The sequence below is a fragment of the Gallinula chloropus genome (assembly GCF_964237585.1).
Source record: "Gallinula chloropus genome assembly, chromosome: 19".
In the NCBI taxonomy this organism is placed as follows: domain Eukaryota; kingdom Metazoa; phylum Chordata; class Aves; order Gruiformes; family Rallidae; genus Gallinula; species Gallinula chloropus.
In genome coordinates, this window is record NC_140104.1 from 2,412,883 (window position 1) to 2,431,899 (window position 19,017).

At 53.8% G+C, this 19,017-nt stretch overlaps 3 protein-coding genes across 5 annotated transcripts; 2 read left to right on the top strand and 1 right to left on the bottom strand.

The window, feature by feature from the left end:
* The first annotated feature begins 1,029 nt into the window (after positions 1-1,029).
* Positions 1,030-11,854, top strand: P2RX5 (purinergic receptor P2X 5). The gene is given in 13 exon segments (XM_084273256.1): positions 1,030-1,175; positions 2,881-3,031; positions 5,914-6,007; positions 6,010-6,032; positions 6,970-7,045; positions 7,391-7,487; positions 7,872-7,952; positions 8,978-9,116; positions 9,745-9,881; positions 10,123-10,216; positions 10,779-10,844; positions 11,164-11,246; positions 11,693-11,854. Coding segments are annotated over 13 exon segments (1,254 nt in total). The 5' UTR covers positions 1,030-1,038; the 3' UTR covers positions 11,769-11,854.
* A 2,826-nt stretch (positions 11,855-14,680) lies between these two features.
* EMC6 (ER membrane protein complex subunit 6) lies at positions 14,681-15,691 on the bottom strand. 2 transcript variants are annotated; one of them, XM_084272931.1, is made up of 3 exons: positions 15,624-15,691; positions 15,470-15,536; positions 14,681-15,246 (listed from the first exon to the last, which is right to left on the bottom strand). In XM_084272931.1, the coding sequence occupies exon 3, from the start codon at positions 15,202-15,204 to the stop codon at positions 14,872-14,874; it is 333 nt and encodes a 110-aa protein (XP_084129057.1). In that variant the 5' UTR covers positions 15,205-15,246; positions 15,470-15,536; positions 15,624-15,691; the 3' UTR covers positions 14,681-14,871. The 2 variants fall into 2 exon arrangements, with proteins under 2 accessions (XP_084129057.1, XP_084129056.1); XM_084272930.1 differs by having other exon boundaries at positions 15,470-15,668.
* A 140-nt stretch (positions 15,692-15,831) lies between these two features.
* Positions 15,832-18,200, top strand: TAX1BP3 (Tax1 binding protein 3; the record flags this gene model as incomplete). 2 transcript variants are annotated; one of them, XM_084273226.1, is made up of 4 exons in its annotated part: positions 15,832-15,870; positions 17,315-17,434; positions 17,750-17,827; positions 18,063-18,200. In XM_084273226.1, the coding sequence occupies 4 exons, from the start codon at positions 15,832-15,834 to the stop codon at positions 18,198-18,200; spliced, it is 375 nt and encodes a 124-aa protein (XP_084129352.1). The 2 variants fall into 2 exon arrangements, with proteins under 2 accessions (XP_084129352.1, XP_084129353.1); XM_084273227.1 differs by lacking the exon at positions 17,750-17,827.
* Positions 18,201-19,017: the final 817 nt, after the last annotated feature.

A 19,017-nucleotide genomic window follows, 5' to 3' on the forward strand; every position in this document is an offset into this window, starting at 1 on the left:
CTTGGTGTGGTACCGTTGCTCTCAGCGGTGCTGCAAGGTCCTGGCTTCATTTCCCACCAGAGAGTTTGTTCCATTCCCTCTGTAGTCAGAAGACAGTGTCCACCCTTCTTGGTTTAAGTAACAAACATCTCATGTCCTCACAAACACAAATGTCTGTTAGGCTGGGAGTCATCTCTTGCACTGTTGGATAATGAACAGCTTATCTCAGTGAGGGTTAAACGACTCCTCTCCTGTCAGTATTTCATCAGACAGTCTGTCCTGTAAGTGCCGGGCTCAGCACTCGCTGTAGTGAGATGGGATGGCGACTGATCCCTTAACCACACGCTGAATTTGTGTGTTAGTGTCTGAAGGTGTCCTGGGGGGGAGTTTGGTGGGAAAATGTAGCAACCAGGCAGGTGTTTTGGGTAACTGCTAAGGACCCAAGTTCTCATGGCTCAGGCAAATCACAATCACAGAACTGTAGGGGTTGGAAGGGACCTCGAGAGCTCCTCGGGTCCAACCCCCTGCCAAAGTAGGGTCCCTGGGACATAACACACAGGTCAGTGTCCAAATGGGTCTTGAATCTCTCCAGAGAAGGAGACTCCACACCCCCCTGGGCAGCCTGTCCCAGTGCTCTGTCACCCTCACTGTTGAACCAGGTGCTTTGCCCTCATGTAAAAGCTGAAGAAAAGCTTAAATACCTCACAGTGAGAAGCTACAGCTGGCACCTCGGCTGCTGTACCAGAGCTTCATGCTGTGACCCAGTTCACTATAAATGCTCTGTGACTGTGGGGGAGAGAATGAAGCCTGGGGTCAAAACTGAGGCGGGGGCTTCCTCAGAGGGGGTGAATCAGCTGGGAAGCAGCTAAGGAAGGATGCTGTGCTGCTGCAGCTGCCGGTTTCCAGCCCAAGAGCTGCTGCTGGTGCCGAGCAGCTCTCAGAGGGAGGAGATCAGCTCTGACGGGGCTGGCGTGTCAGGTTTCCATGCAGAGCACGTGTGGATAATGCGAGCTGCAAACACTGCCTGCTCCAGCCACCAGTGCAGAGCGAGCTGGGAGCATGGGGCAGGTGGCTTGGAAGGCTTTGTTTATATCTCTTTTTGATTATAAAACAGAGAAGTACGTCATTGCGAAGAACAAGAAGGTGGGGATTCTCTACCGAGTGGTGCAGCTCTCCATTCTGGCTTACCTGGTGGGGTAAGAACCTCTCTGCATTTCACATCCTGCTGTGGTTGCGTTTGCTCGCTGTGTCGTGATGAAGGTTGGTGTGGGAGACTCTGGCTACAGTGACAGCTCGCTCTGCCTCATCGTTTTCATGCAGAGACTCGTGCTTGTTTATACAGCTGGATTTCAGGCTGTCTAACGCTTGTATCTGATTTTTCACCTGCTAGGGCTGGCTAAATTCAGCTCTGCCTTTCAGATTGACGCGGGGTTAAAAATACTCATGCAGCACTGTGGCTTTGTGCTGCATTATTTATGCCTTTATTTCTGTATTCGGTGGGAACGGGGCCAAACCTTAACACCTGACTACTTACAGACCGTAGCATTTTATAGACATGGTTGCTGGACCTTGGAGCAACCCTGGGCTGTCTGCAGGGCTGCATGACATGCTGGAGGCTAAACAGGAGGGAGCAGAGCACACAGTGGCACATTTCTTTGCTGGAGTGGGCTGTGGCAGCCGGGATTGTTGGAGGTTGAGGCGGTGTGAAAGTCAGCTTCAGCCCAGTGCGAGTTGGCGTGGGGAGAACTAGAGCCCCTCTCAGAACTGGCCTTGTTCTGCCAGGAGTTGGTCACACTGATGCCTAAGGAATGCAGCAGCACTTGCAGCTTGCAGGCTCAGACCCCGAGTTACCCAGCCTGAGTGATGCCTGTGCTGCTGCTTCCGGAGTTTGAGGCTTTTTGGACTGTCATTCATAGGTCTCTGCCCTCGCTTCCTGTGCTTCTGAGTTCCTTCACCTTTCTCATACCTCATGTTCTCACTGATTAAATATAGCAGAGTCATTCCTACGCTCAGGGTTTATATATAGAGCGGTGTACGGTTCCTGAGCCTGCTTTAGTGAGCAGAGCAGAAGTCTCAGCAGCCTGGCATCTATTAGCTGCTAAAGGAGGAATCCTGTAGATAGCGTTGCCAAGGACACATCCTCCATCAGAGACAGTGCTCAGAGTCTGGGATGTACAGTTCTCTTCCCTAGACAGCTGTGGGCTGCGAGGCTTCGGCACCTCGGCTGGTGCTGCCCGCAGTGACTGCGGTGTGGCTGAGGGCTCGCAGCCTGTCACAGGGTGGTCAGTCTGACACCTCACTGCTCCATCCCTGCCGTGCCTGTTCGGAGGCTGGCTGAGGGCTGTGATCAGCAAACCCCTCGGGGTTGTTCCTTGCATGTAGCTGACGTTTCTTTCCCCTGAAATGATTCCCTGAGGAATGATTCCCTGTGGATTTCTGCCGGTGCTGCTCAGGCCACACACAGGAGCTGCATCTCCCCAGCCCAGGACTGGTACCTAATGGCAGGCTGCTAAAATGAGAGAGAGTCGTGTATTTGTGCAACTAACCACACTCCTCACTGCAACTTGCAAAACCTTCTAATATTTTTCATCTTCAGGGAGAGAAAATGCCCTCCCCTGTTTCCACTGTGGTTGTGAAGCATAACACACAGGAAAGGGAGGTGGGAGGTTTGGTGTTATTACACTGCATGTGGGACCTGGGTTCCCACTCTCTCTGTTGCTGTAGGTGGGTGCAGGTTGTGTCAGAGTTTACTCTACATCTCTAATAGGAGTTGCAGCAGGTTTGATGTCATCAGCATGTTTTGATTTGCCCTTTGAACAGTGTTTGTCCTTGGTATAAATCTTCAGCTAAGTCCTTCCCTGACCCCACTTGTTAATGCTGCTGCCTGCTGTGTCTTTGCAGGTGGGTGTTTATTGTGAAGAAAGGCTATCAGGACACAGACACATCCCTCCAGAGCTCTGTCATCACCAAGCTGAAAGGAGTAGCCTTCACCAACACCTCAGAGCTGGGGGAGAGGCTGTGGGATGTTGCAGACTACGTCATCCCTCCACAGGTTGGCATCGCCCTGCTGCTATGGTCTTTGCTGTCCAGCTAGAAAGACATCTTCCAGTGTGGTTGCTGGTGGAAAGGCTGGAGTGATTTAACCAGGTCTTTCCTATGAATAAGTGCCTTCTTTTAGGTCTTCCCAGCAAATATGAAAGCAGGCTTGGACTCCAGTGAGACTGCTCAGCTGAGCAAAGTGTGGGCTAGAGCAGGAATGCACAGAGCAGCCCGGTGCTGGGAGATGGACAAAGAATGTGGTGTGATTGGAGCGATGAGGGTTGTTTGAAAAGTGTCTGGCTAAACCTGCCTTGCTAAACGTTTGTCCTTGGTGTGGGCAAAGTGAGATCCATAGCTGGTGCTTGAGGGGAAAAGCAGCAGCAGAGGTGGCCTGGCACCAGGTTGGCAATTGCCCATCTGTCTTCCAGGGGCTGGTTGTGCTTTCCCTGCAAGTGTCCCCCACATCTGCATGGAAAGGTGGGAGGGGAAGATCGGGGTTTCGTGCTTGATGGGGGCAGAAAGCGGTAAATGAAACAATGTACTTGTCTGTCTGTAAGAATCAGGCTTCCCCTTCCTCCCACTGCAGCCTGTGTTTATTCAGACTGTGGATCTGTGCTCTGCAGCCCCACCAGTTTCAGTGCAAAGCCTCTCTGCAAGCTGCCAGTCCCAGCCCAGCATGTGCTGTGCAGCAGGGAGGCCAGCAGTGTGCTTGCACTGCCTCTTGTTCAAGCAGTGTGGAAGCCCTGGGACACCTGGCAGGTGGCTGGTGTGCACACCCCAAAATGAAGTAGTGACACTGACTTTCAAACATCTCAGCTGTTTCTCTGGGGCCCCATGTTCTTGTTACTGCTTGTTGACTTACTATAGTGCAGTGTGCTGAGTAAAGAGAGCTGTCTGCTTCTGGGCTGGTGTGCTCTGCAGCGCAGATGTCTGGGCTGTGGCATCATGAAGCCTGACACAGCCAGGCAAGCAGACTACAGTGTTGAGTCTGGCACTACTGCAGGCTGCCACGGTGTGCATCAGCCTCCAGCAACCACGGTGATGTTAGACCCTGGGCTCACAGTGAACTCAGCTGCCTCTGTGGACTGTGAATGCAAACACAGACATCTCATGTACCTGCCTGCTCTGCGTGCTGGTTACTGTTCATCCACTGAATGTCTCAGGTCAGCTGTGGGGTGTCCCCCTGGGCTTTTAGGTGTATCTGTCTCCTCCCCAGAGCATCAGGCAGCTCTCCAGAGTGTGGCTGCTGACCAATGTGTCCTTTCAGCTGAGAACAGATGTCCCTGTGTCCCTGAGTGCTGGTGGGACACGGGGTAAACCCACCCCCTTCGAAGCACCGCATAAGAGCACTCAGCTCTGCTCTCAGGGACAGGAACCTGAGATCTTTGGTTCTTAGGTGCAAGAGGCAGGGCTGTGTGCTGGAAGGGGCTCTCCCAGAGGCTCTGGGATAAAGAGCAGGTGCTCAGCTTACTGAAACACACCACTGAGGGCCACGAGTGCCCTTGGACAGGGTGAACCAGCGGCGCTTTGGGGTTGAGCTGCACACAGAGGAGGGATTCCCCTGGTGAATCTTTCCCTTGTTGCTTTCCTGGGCTTGTTCTCTGAGAGGTTTGCAGAATCCTTTTGTTCCCTGTGGTGGTTTGGAGCAGCCTTGCAGGGTTGGGTGTCCAGAGCTTGCTCCTGATCAGCTCCTTATCAGCAGCTGCTCACTTGATGGAGCAACCAGTGTTAGAGGTGGCAGGGCTTGACACGCTGCTGGTGCCTGCTGTGGGTGAGGGTGTTTTGTCCCAGATGCTCAGCACTGCCCTGCCTCATGCCAGGACCACGGGCTGGCTCCAACGGCTCCCTCTGTCCCCTTGGCATGACAAGGGTCAGGCTCCCTGGTGCCGGGGACTGTCCTGGGATGACCCATGTTTCTGTAGCTGCAGCCTGGTGCTGGTACCGACCCTTCTCCCTTTCCCACCTGCACATGGTACAGAGCAGAATGGTAGGAGCAGCTGGTTTATTCCTGCAGCTGTTTCACCTCTGAGAGGTGAACCAGCCTCTACCTGCAGTGCCATGGGAGCTGCTCTCTGTCCCTTCCTGCTGACGGTGTCACTGACTCCAGGCTGTTCTTCTTGTGGTTTTCCTTTGGTGGCTGCTCATTAAGGGGAAACCATTAATGGGAAAGGTAATTGTTTTAACTTCTTGCTGAATGTGGGGAAGGGATCAAACAGAGGCTGTAAATGTGTAAAAGTGGAAGGCTCCAGCAGAGGAGTGGGTGATGTGCTTTACAGCATTGCCTAAACACAGGGGAACACAGCACTGTCAGAAATGAGGATTTGGGGGATACAAATGCAGTCAAGTCTCTCCTTGCATATCACAGTCAGTCATCCCAGTGGCTCAATAAAATGCTCTGCAGTCTGGTCATTACAGCCATGCTAGAAGTGCTGGGTTTTGTTTTATCCCATGTCCTCAGTGTTGCACTCAGCCTGCTCCTGCAGTGTGCCCTGCTGCTGCAGCTGGGGTTTGGACCAGCATAACTGGGGCAGCCAGCCTGACCCTGGCTGGGAACCAGCACCTGCAGCTCTGCAGTGGAATGGGCCTTTGATCCCTGATCAGGCACCGTGTCCTTATAAGAAAGGAGGAGGAGTGCTCACCAAGCAGCCAGCAAGGCCAGGCTCAGCATCCTGCTCTGCAGAATGAACACAGCCTCTGAAGCAGAACCTCTTCTGAGAGACAGAGACCCACCAGCCTCATCTGCACAAACAGCCAGGCACAGTGTGCTGTCTTCTCTCAGCCTGAATAGCACGGGGAGAGACAGAGATGTTACTGTTGTGAGAACCACATCCTCCTTGTTACATGTACCCCAGGAGCCAAACGGGCTCTCTAACTTCCTGCCTTTGTTTATTCCAGGGTGAAAGTGTCTTCTTTGTCATGACCAATCTTATTGTGACCCCAAAGCAGAAGCAAGCCACATGTCCTGAGGTAAGAGGAACTGAGCCCCTTGGTGCCAGACCCTTACAAAACCAAGGGTAAGAACCCTTACCAGGGGTAAGAACTGACAGGGGCCACCCAGGGAGCAAGGAACACTGGAAGGATGAAGGCAGAAAGGGTTTTCTCTGTGGTGTATTACCTCAGCTGGGGAAATCAGACCGGTTACTGCAAACCTGGGAGGTTCAGCTCTCTTAATTTCCAGAGGCACTGGTCTTGTGGAGTCCTGCTGGCTTTAGTTGAAGGTGTTGGACATCTGCCCAGTGGGAGATGGGACCAGAGCAGTGATTGCTCAGGGTCAGCAAAAGCCATGGGAACACACCTTTGAGTTTTGGGTAGAGGGGCTGTTCTAAGAGCCCCATCCTGGGAAGGGCTGAATGTTCTGGCTCTTGTTACCTCCAGGACTTGTGAAGTCTTTCAAACTGTGTCATGTTGAAATGCTCTCTGTGGAGACTTGGTTCAGAATGGACTGGAGCCTGAGGGAAGAGAACTCTGTTTGCTCAGAGTGCTGTCTCCAGGTGGCAATGATTGATTTTCCCTATCAATCACGATTGATTTTCCCTATCACAAGCCGAGGCTGAGCGCTCAGCGTCCTCTAGTGGCTGCGAGAACCCGGTGTGCAGCCGAGAGAGGGGTAAAGTTCTGCTCGGCGAGCTTGTAGCTGCCACCACAGTACTGTGGCCTCCTGCTCGGTTTTGGGGAGCGGTAGGTGCTGTCTGGGTTCCTGTCTGGGTTCTCCTGCTGCCTGTCCCTCTGCCGACGGAGCAGAGCCCAGGAGCAGGATGCTGTCGCCAAACCACGGTGCTGCTGGTGCTGATACTGTCAAACTCTGCACATGCCCTGCAGCCACCACTTCAGCTGCTCATTTTCAGTGTTCACCATCCCACACAGATTCACCCCGGATCAGCAGCACTTTCTTACCCCTCTGAGTCTCGTGTCCTGTCCCAGGACTCACTTCTGTCCTCTTCCACTTTGCAGAGTGACAGGATTCCTGATGCCCTGTGTGACAAGGACGATGACTGCCCAGCAGGGGAAGCAGTGGTGGCTGGCAACGGTAAGGGAAGGGTCTCTCCTCTGGCAGAGGTGGGTTCCTTCAGAAGCATCAGCCTGGCTACAACCCCGGGGATCTCTGATGACAGAGGGCAGCAAGGGCTTTATTTTCTTGATGATCTTTTATTAAGATCTCCCCCTTGCTTACAGCTCTGTGCTGGCAGGGCCAAAGCACCCTGGGCTGCTCAGAGGCGCAACAAGAGAGCGGTTGTTCCAGCCAGGAGGCCCTTTCCCAGCAGGAAGGGGGGCTTTGGGTGGCAATGACAAGCATCTGATTCCTTTGAGCCCTGTAGGCCAGCAGAGGAGGTGGCTGCTCTGCGTGACCTTTCCCGTGGTGTCTGTGCTGCAGGCGTTAAGACCGGCCGTTGTTTGAAAGACACAGACAGCAGCAGAAAGACTTGTGAGATACTGGCCTGGTGCCCAGTGGAGAAAAGATCCAAGCCCAAGTACGTGCCCATCCTGCACACTGTTCCCCAGCTGGAGTTGCTTGGCTTGTGTGTCACCCAGGGCAGCTTCTGGGTTCCCTCTGCTTGGACTCTTCCTTGAGTGTTGGCTGCTCCGTGCAGGAGGGAGCTCTGCATGGCCCCCTGGCAGGACTGGCCCCTGCTCCCCCTGCTTGGCTCACTGACCTTCCCAGGGCTGCTTCCAGCTCTCAGGGTTTCCTCTCACCCTGTGTGCTCCTCACCAACTCCTTGCTGGCAGCGTGGGGAGAGCGGCATGGCTGGTGTGGCACCATGGGATGAACTCTGGCTGTTCCTAAGTGGCATTTCTGGTGTCACCCTGTGGGCAGGGTGCAGATGTGGATGGGGTGACAAGCCCTTCTCTTCCAGGAAACCACTTCTGGCCAATGCAGAAAACTTCACTGTTTACATCAAGAACTCCATCCGCTTCCCAAAGTTTAATTTCTCCAAGTAAGTGCAGGTGCTCAGAGATCCCCCTGTCCTCTCCATCACTGAACCAATCACCTCGGTTTGCTCCACTGTCCTGCTGCTGGAGAAGGTGGATATTTCCACTTCTAAGGTGCCTGGGTGCCTTTAGCTTCAGGCTGAGTGGGAGCAAGGAGATAATCATAGAATCACAGACTGGTCTGGGTTGGGAGGGACCCCAAGGATCACAGAGCTCCAACCCCCTGCCACAGGCAGGGACACCAACCTCCAGGCCTGGAGCTACGCAAGGGTGCCCAGGGCCCCATCCAACCTGGCCTTGAACACCCCCAGAGATGGGGCACCCACCACCTCTCTGGGCAGCCTGTTCCAGCACCTTACTGCTCTCTCTGTAAAAAACTTCCCCCTAATATCTAAACTTCCCCCTAATATCTAATAATGAGGCTTTGGAGCTTCCCAGAGTTGCTGGGATAAAGCTGTCCTTCACCAGGTGAGGTCTGTGATGGCTCCTACAGCACGGGGTGAACCAGAGCTCCTAAGGCAGACAGATCTGCCCACCAGCCAGGGCACAGTCAAGTCCCTGAGCTTCTGCTCCCAGATATCCCTCTTCTTCCATAAAAATGAAGGTGCCTGGACAAGGCTGGCAAAATGCAAATTTAAAAATACTCGTTTGTGTTCACTGCTACAAAACTAACTCAGTAAAGCAGCGCAGGAAGGACCCTGCTCCTGCTGTTCTCCCAGGCTCAGCTAGACATTTCTAGCAGCGTTTTTTTCCTCCTTGTGAAAACCAAGTGGCCCTGGAGCATCCTGGCAACCTGCTCCATGGGGGTCCTTTCTGGAGCCCAGATGCAGCTGCTCTAGTCCCCATCTGGCCTGGAGGGCATTTTTGTGTGAGCAGACTGCTTTCCTTGAGAGTGGAGAGGCTTGCAGGGTGACAAGGCTGCTGGCAAGCTGCAGGAGGAGTCTCTTGTCTCTGTAGTGGGGGTGGTGTAGGCTGTGCAGGCCTGTGCAGAGAGGGACACAAGGTGGCTTCTCCTCTTCCCCACATGCAGGATGAATGTTCTGACAACCAACAACGAGTCCTACCTGAAGAGCTGCCGTTTCAGCACAGAGCATCCCTACTGCCCCATCTTCCTCCTGGGGAACATCATTGAGCAGGCTGGAAGCAACTTCCAGGAAATGGCCTCACAGGTAGGAGAGTCCCCTGGGCTCGGGGGGCTTCCCAGCTGGTGGTGCCGCTCGCGGGCCGGCCGTGAGGAGAGCCACTGGCTGCTGCCCAGGGTGCCTGCGGGTCAAGCTGGTCTGATTTACCCTGTCCCCAGAGAATGGGAGGCAGGGGACAGTGGGGATCTTCTGCTCAGAGAACACCCCTTGAGGCTTCTCCTGGGGGGAACAGCTGTTTCCTCATGGAGTGCTGGGGTGACAGCACCAAACAGGCCATGACCCAGTGAGTGTAGCCAGGGGGGAAGATGGAGCCAGCCAGAGGCATCCAGGGAAGTGCAGGGTGAGAGGAGAGCAGGCTCTGTGCTGGCTTCTGCACTTGTAACCTCAGCCCTGCATAAAAGAGGCTCTTACATGAATGAGATCAGTCTCCTGAGGTGAGAAACCTCCTCCTAGGAAGCCAGCACAGGGAAAACTCGGGTTGTGTGTAGAGTAATGTGACTACAACTGTAAACATGAGCTTGGCCCACCCAGAAGTGTGTGTGCCTGTGTCTGTGACTGGCAGTGAGCCCCTCCCCCCCCAAGGATCTGACAGATTTGAAGACACATTAATTGAACTAAGTTTAAAAAACTCACACTGTCTCTCTCTTTTGTTAAGGGTGGTGTGATAGGAATTCAGATTGAATGGAACTGTGATCTTGATAAAGCCCCTTCTGAATGTAATCCTCACTATTCTTTTAGCCGTCTGGATAACAAGTTTACAGAAAACTCCATCTCTTCTGGGTACAACTTCAGGTGAGTGATGAGGTGATGCAGGAGCTGGTTTGACTCACAGGTGTTGGAGGTTGGCAGTGAGATCATACCAGGTCATGCCAGGCCAAGCACTCTGCTTCTGCAGAGGAGGGGAGGGAGTTGTGCTCATGGTGAGCTAAAGCTGGTTGGGATAGGAGACCTGTTTGAAGAGATGGGTGGATTCAGATGGGCTCCTGTGTGAGGGTTGCAGATGAGAGTTACAATCAGCACTGTTGTATTTCAGGTTTGCCAAATATTACCGGGATGCTGAGGGGGTCGAGTACCGGACGCTCATTAAAGCCTATGGAATCCGCTTCGACGTGATGGTGAATGGCAAGGTGAGGTCCCAGGCCAGAGTATCTCTGAGCCTGGAGAGAAACCTGATGGGGAACATCTCTGAGGGGGAAGCTCTGGGATGAGAGCTGCTCTGGGATGAGAACAGCCTCTCCAGCTTGTGGTTGGAAAGGGCTGTTGCCCTTCATCCATGTGGAGCTAACCCTGCGTGAGAGAGGAGATAACCTGGGGTTGAAGATGAGCCTGCATCTCTTCTACCTAAACCCAGGCTCATGTAAAGTCTGACAGAAGTAAATACACCCCAGAGACCTGTTTTCCATGTGTACACACTGCAGAAAAAAGAACCCAGACCCAGGGAAATGCAGGCAAGGTATCTCCAGACCTTGAAATCCAGGCAAGCTGGGAAATACACCCATGGGCAGCTGGGGCTGACACATACAGCCACAGAGATGGTTCCCTGCAGATCTTGTGTGGTTGTGCCTGCTTGTTCCTAACGAAATACACCCACAGACACTAGTAGCCCCCCACACCGGGTACCACCACGCCTGGAAGTCTGTCTCTTGGGTTGTTCTCTCTCCTGGTACTTCATGACCTTTTTCCTTTTAGGCAGGGAAATTTAACATCATTCCCACTGTTATCAATATCGGTTCGGGGCTCGCTCTCATGGGAGCGGTAAGTCATTGTCCTTCTCTTAAAGGAACGTGCTGGGATCCAGACCCTGCACTTGGCTCTTAGCAGGGTAAAATGGGAGGGTTGGTTTGTACCTTGTAGAGTTTTTGCTACTGTGGCTGCTCAGTCACGTGTGTCTGTGTCCTGTCTTCCAGGTTTGTTAGTGTTTCTTGTACTCTAAACACCCCTAAGGTTACATGGAGTATGAAGGAAAATACAGCTCCTGCAAGTTGTTATTCTTTAATTAATGCTCACTGCTAATTAGATGAGAATAACCCCTCTTCTACTGCAAAGATAAAACACAAGTTCTTTCTGTTTGCAGGGAGCTTTCCTTTGTGACCTGGTGCTGCTGTATCTGATTAAAAAGAGTAACTTTTATCGAGGCAAAAAGTATGAGGAAGTAAAGTAAGTGGGCTGGGCTTTGCGTGCAAATGAGCGGCTTTATTGTCATGACTTACAGAAACAGGAGGAGATATGGGGACACAGTAAACATTAATGGCAAACAAAGGCCGATTCCAGGAAATTATATTCCTCCAAATGAGTTTAGCCAGGTTCCTCCCTCCCTCCTGCCATAATTAATTGCTGCAGTTAGCTGGGGAGCCAGGGATGCTGTGTCACGGTTGGGCTATAAATGCCCTTGCACTGTCGGTTCGTAGTGACTGCGGACGGAATTGGGGCAGCTCCGAGAACGACGGAGGCTTATGAGACAGAAGTGGGGCTTTGGCTGTGCCAAGGGTGACGGCCTTTGTGGTAAGGTGTGGCAGGACTGGCTGGGAACCTCTGGCCAGCATTGTGTCCCCAAACAGAAAGAGCCTGCTTGCCTTGTCTGCCACCTCTGCTTGTTTCCTCAGGTCCAGTTCCAGGAAATCCTTATCTAGCCCTACGCTGAACGGAAATCAGAGCCCCGACCAGCTTGGTGGGCTGTAGGCACAGCGCTGGGGCTGCCTGCTGGACTCATGTTCCAGGCAAATCACACAGGTGTGACATCACACCGGGCCTGGGAGGTGGAGATACCTCACACCAAGTCCTTTAAAGAGCGCCCTTCTCCCCCCGAGACGTGTCGTCGCGATGGATTTATAAAGTATTTTATAAAGGAAAAAGAAGGCACCAAATGAATGGTTTTTTATCTATTGGTGTATCTGTACCTACGTCAGTAGCCAGCACTAACCTGTGGCCATGCTTTGCTTCCACGCACGGACGAGCCGTGATGTGAAACACCCCCGGCGCCCTGAGGGCTGAGGCAGAGATTCCACCTGTCTCCCGCTCCGCTGGCTTGTGGCCACAGCGCCCAGCTCTCGCTTGTGTCACTTGCAGGAGTAGATGTAAAGCAGCAGAACTGCTGGTGGTGGGAAGCGCGAGGAAAGGCGGCACTGCAGCGGCTCTCGGAGCCCGGGGAAAGGGGATTATCACCCTGCTACACCAGTGCTGGCTGTGCCTGTCACGGGGGGGCACTCACTCCTACTGCTCTGTGCGGCTGTTCGGGCTAGAAGCGGTGCTGCCCCGGGAGCAGCCTTCGCAGCAGCTGCAACACGGTGCTCTGCTCGCCTCAGGAAGGGCAGGAGAAGGTCCTGCCGCAGCTCCCAACGGAGAACCAGCACTGCCAGGGCTGGGGCCCGGGAACCTCACCTGCTACTCACCATCTCCTTTTGTAGCTGGCCCAGAGAATGGACGTTTCAGAGCACAGACCAGGTAACAGGAGGCAGAGAGGCGCTTCGCAGCAGAGCCAGAGGCGTCTGTCAGCAGTGCGGGGCAGGGGCAGCGCGCTGGGGTATCTGCACAGAGACGGTCACAGGCTCTGCCCCTTTGTTCGGTGGCTGGTTTCACTCAGGATTGTCCTTGCTGCACCCATGTGCTCTTGGTGGGGAGATCTGGATGGGGGACTTAATGCTTCTGCTGTCTTTCTAGTACCCTGAACTGCACCGCAGAGACTGAGAACTATCAGGTAACAGGTTTTGCCAGGTTCTTCCAAATCCACCAACAGGAGGAAAACTTGGAAGACAGATGTCAACTATTTCAACACTCTGCTACCAGAAGGACCAGTGCTTGTTTCTCAGTAATGTCCCATTGCAGCCCCTTTTGAGAATTTATGCTTGTTTGGGGACGTAAGTAACAGCAGAAAAGTGATTACAGAATATGCTTTACTGTTAAACTTTGCATTGGCTTGGGCTGACAGGAATCAACTCTCCAGCTCCTGAAGACAGTAGATGGATATTCCTGCCCCAGTTAAAACTGCCACACTGTGACTCGGTGCACACTGACCAGTGGGGCTGTGTGACCCAGGAGTCACAATGACGAAGCATCACCACGTGCTCTTCAGCTGTGAAGGTTTGAAGGGCCTGTGCTGCAGCGTCCTTGGATAGTGCTAGAACAGCTGTAGAGAGGGTGGCATTGCAGGGAGCTGCTGTGACTGACTGTCAGAGCAGCAAGCTGCACTCCTCTTTGTTTTAGTATCTTTTAAGTGGTTACTCTGAAGTACAGGTGCTTCTAAATTAGCCCTCACCTTTGTTAGCAGTGGCAAACTCCAGCCACTGATAACAGGCCCCACCCAGTCTCGTGCCCTCCCTCTGCTCCTGTTCAGATGCAGGTAATTACAGAGTCAAGCATTTAGCTAGAAAACAGAATTAAACTTGAAATGATTTAGGATAAGAAGTGTACCTCTGATGCTGTAATCCCACCCAGAGCCTCCTCTCTTCATGCCAGAAGTGTCTCCTCTAGACAAACAGGAGGCACCACGTGTCAGCCCCATGAGAAGTACCACACCAAGAAAACAGCCCAGAGTTTTCACTGTCAGATCTTCATTCTAGTTGAATCATCTCTAGATGGTGAAACACATGGTGAACCCTGCATGACACCAGGCCAAGGCACAACTCACAGAGACCAAGCAGGTCACCGTACCAGGTAAAGCTGACTATCCCCTGCTGAAACCACTGTTTCCATTTGACAAAACATCACTAGATGGCCACAGTTATTTCCTGAATTTAAGTTTCCAGGGGCTGCAGGGCCCCAAATGTTCCTAGAATATTTCCCTTCTTTGTACCTTCTAATGCACTTCTCACCACCATTGCTGTTGATAAAACCTAACAGATTCCTTCTCAGGACCTTCTTTTTTTCTCCTTGTATTTGATGTACAGCAATAAAATGTGTCATGTTAGGGCAGTGCTCTCAGAGACTCTTCTGTTCAGCCTGGGGTTTGGGTTGCACACACACCACCTTCTCTTTGCAATATGTACTTACATGCTAAGCAGCTCAGTGAAACCCTGTTTGCAAGAGCAGGTGTACAGCCCAGGTAATGCTTGTTCCTTTCTGTTCCCACCAGAGACACGTGGACCCACACCGGCCAGTTGTGGAGTGCCAGCAGCCTTACCAGTGTGTTCAGTACAGACCGGGCTGCCGGGTAATAAGATGCTGCACTTGGTCATCTGTGTGGCACTGGACACAGCAGCACTGAAAAGCAGCAAAGCAGCTGGCTGGTGAGGCTTTTCTGTGCAGCCCAGTGAAGACTGTCCCCTCCAGCATCGCTTATTATTGCATATACATATATCTCAGCTGTAGAAATAACCCCTCCATTACACTTCTGTCCATTGCCTTCATGTGATTACATGCTGCTGTGCACTATTTCCTGGTGTCAGTGGATTATTTTTTAGGAGTGCTGTGTTATACGCTGCTTTTACCAGAATTTGTGTGGAGGGGCAGGCAGCAAACCTAGAAGGGACTGCAGTTGGTGTGTCCTATCCAAAGGATACAAGGGACTACATGAACCAAACCCCGTGGCTGTGCCTGTAATTAGGAAAGGAAGTTATTCCTTATATAACACATATATAGGAGGCATCCAAGTGGTGTTTCACATTCAGTTTAATTAGAACAGTACTACTGATTCATTTGTACTTTGACATAATTTACTGACAGTATTAATAACACAAGCGCTGACCAAGGGTTTCAGAGGTAAGCTGGCCTGGGTGTGTGGGTGACGTTTGGCAACAGTCCTCCTGCTTCCTAAAAACCACTGCAGCTCCCGTGGCTCCCGGGTGTTTCAGTAGACATGAACCATCCCGTAGAGGAAAGTCCAGAACAGGACGTATGTGAAGAGCCCTCCTATAAGCCCCCCCGTGAACAGCGGCCTCCGGGATTTAAAGTACTTATTCCATCGCCGCCCGGCTTTCAACACCAAGAGCACGGAGAGCAGGACGGAAGCCAGGAAGTAGAAGATGAAGCCGTGCAGGCCGGTCAGGCCCAGGATCCCCGCCGTGGCGCCCGACAGGGCCGAGACTGACGTCCTGCAATAGTCCAGGATGGCGGCGTTCCCCCGCACGGCCGCTTCGCTGATGAACTGCGGCCCTTCGCGCTTGGCCACCACGGCGGCCATGGCTCCCAGCCGGGCTCGGGGACCTCCTCTCTCCCAACGAGACTGGGGTAAAGGAGACACAGGCTGTAGGGGCCGGCGGGCGGCCTGCCCCGCTCCGCGCCTGAGCGGTGTCTCCCGCGGAGAGCCGGGCCCGCTGCACCGACCCGGGGGAGCCCCGCTCGGCGCCGGGGCGGCCCTCAGGCGAGAGTCCCAGGGCCTCGGAGGCCCCTCCCGGCACCGCCCGCCTGGCGCCCGCGGGGCCCTCCCGCCTGCCCCCGGCCCGTACCTCTCATCCACGGCGGCGCGCTGCTCCGCGGGACCCTCGGCCGGGCCCGGCCGTCACGCCTCGCACCCTGCCAAGGGACACCGCGCACCGCCCGTCACCGCGGGCCGCCCTCGGGAGCCGAGCCCGCCGCGCCTCCCCGCCGGGCCCTACCTACCGCCACAGCGGAGCCTCCCGCCTCCCCGCCGGAAGCCCCTGTCAGGCATCTTGGCGCAAGGGCCGCTGGGAAAGCGACATGACTTCCGGCGTCCGCTCCTCCGCCACGGGCGAGGCCGCAGCCGATTGGCTGGCGGGGCCGTGACGTACGCAGCGGGCGGGGCCGGGCGAGGCGCTTTTGTTCGGGCGGCGGCAGCGGCGGCGGGACCATGTCGTACGTGCCGGGGCAGCCGGTCACCGCCGTGGTGGTGAGACGGGGCCGGGGCGGGACGGGGGCGCCGCGCCGGGGGCTGCTGAGGGCGATGGGGGCCGGGGAGGTGGCGGCGGCGCCGCCCGGCAGCGCTCTGCGGGCTGTCAGCGGGCGGAGGTACCGGCGGGCGCGGCTCGGCCCCGCCCGCGGCTGCGGGGAAGGAGCCGGGGGAAGGACGCGGGTTGCGGCGCCGCCGGCCCCGGTTGCTGCCCGCGGCCGCTCGTCCCCGGCTGGGGGAGCCGGCTGCGCGCGGTGGGGCTGCCCGTGCCCGCCCGGGCGAAAGCGGGGCAGAGCCGGGAAGCGGCTCCGCCGGCCTCGGGGAACGGGCCCCCCGCTGTCCGTGGAGCTGCACCCGCCGACCCCGGGCCCGCCGTGCTCAGTGCCCGCGGCTGCGAGGGGCTTCACCGCGGCTGCGGGAGGAGCAGCTGCCCCGCTGGAGCTCTGAGGGCGTGTGAATTGCTTTAATCACCAGTGTGAACGAGGGGCTCTGATCTTCCTTCTGCGCGTTAGAACGGTGAATTGAATTCTGCCTTGAGGGGTGGGGCTGTTGCCTCACCTGGAACGCGCAGCCCTGTGCCCAGCAGACAGCCCTGGGGATGTGCCTGAGGGCTCCATGTCCTCCAGCAGCCTCAGCCCAGCGCCCTTCAGGCAGCCACTGGTTGAGAAGAATCATAGTTTGGCTTGGAAGGGCCCTTTAAAAGTCCAGCCCTCCTGAAGTGAGCAGGGCCACCTTCCCCTAGGCTGGGCTGAAGAACCTTTAGAGTGGTTATTGGTTCAGTAAGGACTCTGGCTTATTCTCTTGGCTCCAGACCTGCCCAGCTGGCATTTATTCAGCACTGAGATAATGTGCTGCTGCCTATGTTAGTCAGACAGCAAGGAACCTGCCTCTGGATTACAGAAGTGGGTTGATAACTTATCTTAAAGAACCATCCTAATAATAGGTTGTTATTTCCAGCGATAGGGCCAGGCAGGAACACAGGGCCTGTGGCTGAAGAGCCAGCTGAGCCAACCTCTGAGTGACTGCTGGTTATAAAGATGTGACTCATGCTTAGAGACCTGCTCTGTTTGTAGTGTTTTCCCCTTGTGTCTTGGGGCAGCAGTAAAGCAGGGAGTGGTTAAGGAGCTGGGTTGTGTCACAGCCCTTGGGATGAGCCCAGAGGTGGTTTCCCATCCTGCTGTTGTGTGGTGAGGCTGAGGACAGTGCAGAGCTGAGTGTTGCATGTGACTGACAGCAAACGCCACGTGATAGTTCTGTGCTGCCAGGGGCTTTGGGAGCTGCCTGCTTACAGTATGTCAGCTTAGCACCCTGTGCTGGAGCCTGCTCTGGGAGGCTTAAATAGTCTCTGAAAGACAATCTACCTGGGTCTTAGATGGCTGTTTTCAGGCACACTTGAGACTTCTCCCAGTGGTCACAATACCCAGCTCTTCCCTTCTCTTCTCAGCAAAGGATTGAAATACATAAGCTTCGCCAAGGAGACAATTTGATCCTGGGATTCAGCATTGGAGGTGGCATCGATCAGGATCCCACTCAGAATCCTTTCTCTGAAGACAAAACCGACAAGGTCAGATGTCTTTTGTTTTCTGCAGCAACTCCCTCTGCAAAAGCCTGAGCACCTCCAGCTCCCAGCAGCTCAACTCACTCCATCTCACATAGTTTACTGCTGAGGTTACTCTGTTGCCACACTACCACCTGCAGACTGAGCTTGTTTTAAGTCACTCTCCACCTTTTCTATTTTTCAACACTGTGCAAACAATATTTTTAACTAGAATTCTGTAACTTAGTAGAAAGTAAATTATCTCTTTGCATTATCAGTAGAATGGCCCTTAAGTATTTCATGTCCCTGACTTTAGTAAACAAAGACTTGATGTTTTTCCAGGGTATCTATGTGACAAGGGTGACAGAAGGAGGCCCAGCAGAAGTTGCAGGACTTCAGATTGGAGATAAGATCATGCAGGTAACCACCAAGACCAGACAGGCACCAGTGTAGTGCTTGAATACTGGAGAGAAGTTTCTGCTGGGGGGGGGGGGGGGGGCGGGGAGGGGGAAACCTCTTCTGGGTACTTTCCAGGACAGTTTGTGGGGCTCAAAGCCAGGTGTGGCATAAGCATGTCACTGCAGAGTTCCAACAGAACAGCCACAGGACACCTGTGAGCCTGTGCACCTGCCTCACTTTGTGGGTTCTTCCCTAGGTGAATGGCTGGGACATGACAATGGTGACCCACGACCAAGCTAGGAAGAGGCTGACGAAAAGGAACGAAGAAGTGGTCCGGTTGCTGGTGACCAGGCAATCTCTGCAGAAGGCTGTGCAACAATCCATGATGTCCTAATCACAATCACCAAGTTGGGGAAGGGTTAGGGAGGGAGATATACAGACTGGTATCAAGCAAGGAAGCAAATACTAGACCCGAACAGGTTGTGTGGAAGGAGTGCATGTTCCTAACTGTGGTAAACACTTTTTTTTCCTTTCTCTGGCATAACTGGCAGTAGTAAGACTCTAACCTCCCTGGCAAGAGTGCTTCTCTAAAGTCTTCCCTGCAGGTACATGGTAAGACTGTTGCAGTTGTGGTTTTCAGGAGCACAGGACAAATCCTGGTCAGCTAACAGAGCAACTGGAGAAGGCTCAACTTTGATAGGACCCTCTTGTAGCACAAAACCTTCCTGTTTTAGAGCAAATGTGGTTTCTGCTATTGAAGATAAGAGGTGTTGCTGTACTTCAGCTTTTAGAAGCTAACTGTCCTGTTGTCCCATGCTATCAGATCAAAGTGCCAGAACTAAGAGTTGCACACTGCTGTGGGGAGGAGCACTGTACTAATCTCACCTGGTGTGCTAGCTAGACAGAGCATGCTGAAGGGTTTGGGGCATTATGGTTTGCTGCAGAGAATCCCTGTACAAAGCAGCCTCTTCAGCCAAGAAACAACTAAGTAACACAAAAGTGTTGGATTAATGCCTGTGAAGTATTTAAATTTCACAGAGGTAACAGTTCAGCTTCACTGTCAGGGTAAAACCTTAATTCTCCTTGTTTCCAATCTCTAACATCAAATGGAATCAAGTTGAAATGAAAGGGATATGGAGCAGGTATAGAAAACACTATTGCTGAACTTACCAAAAGAGCTGCTTGTGGCTGGAGAGTCTTCAGTTCTTCAC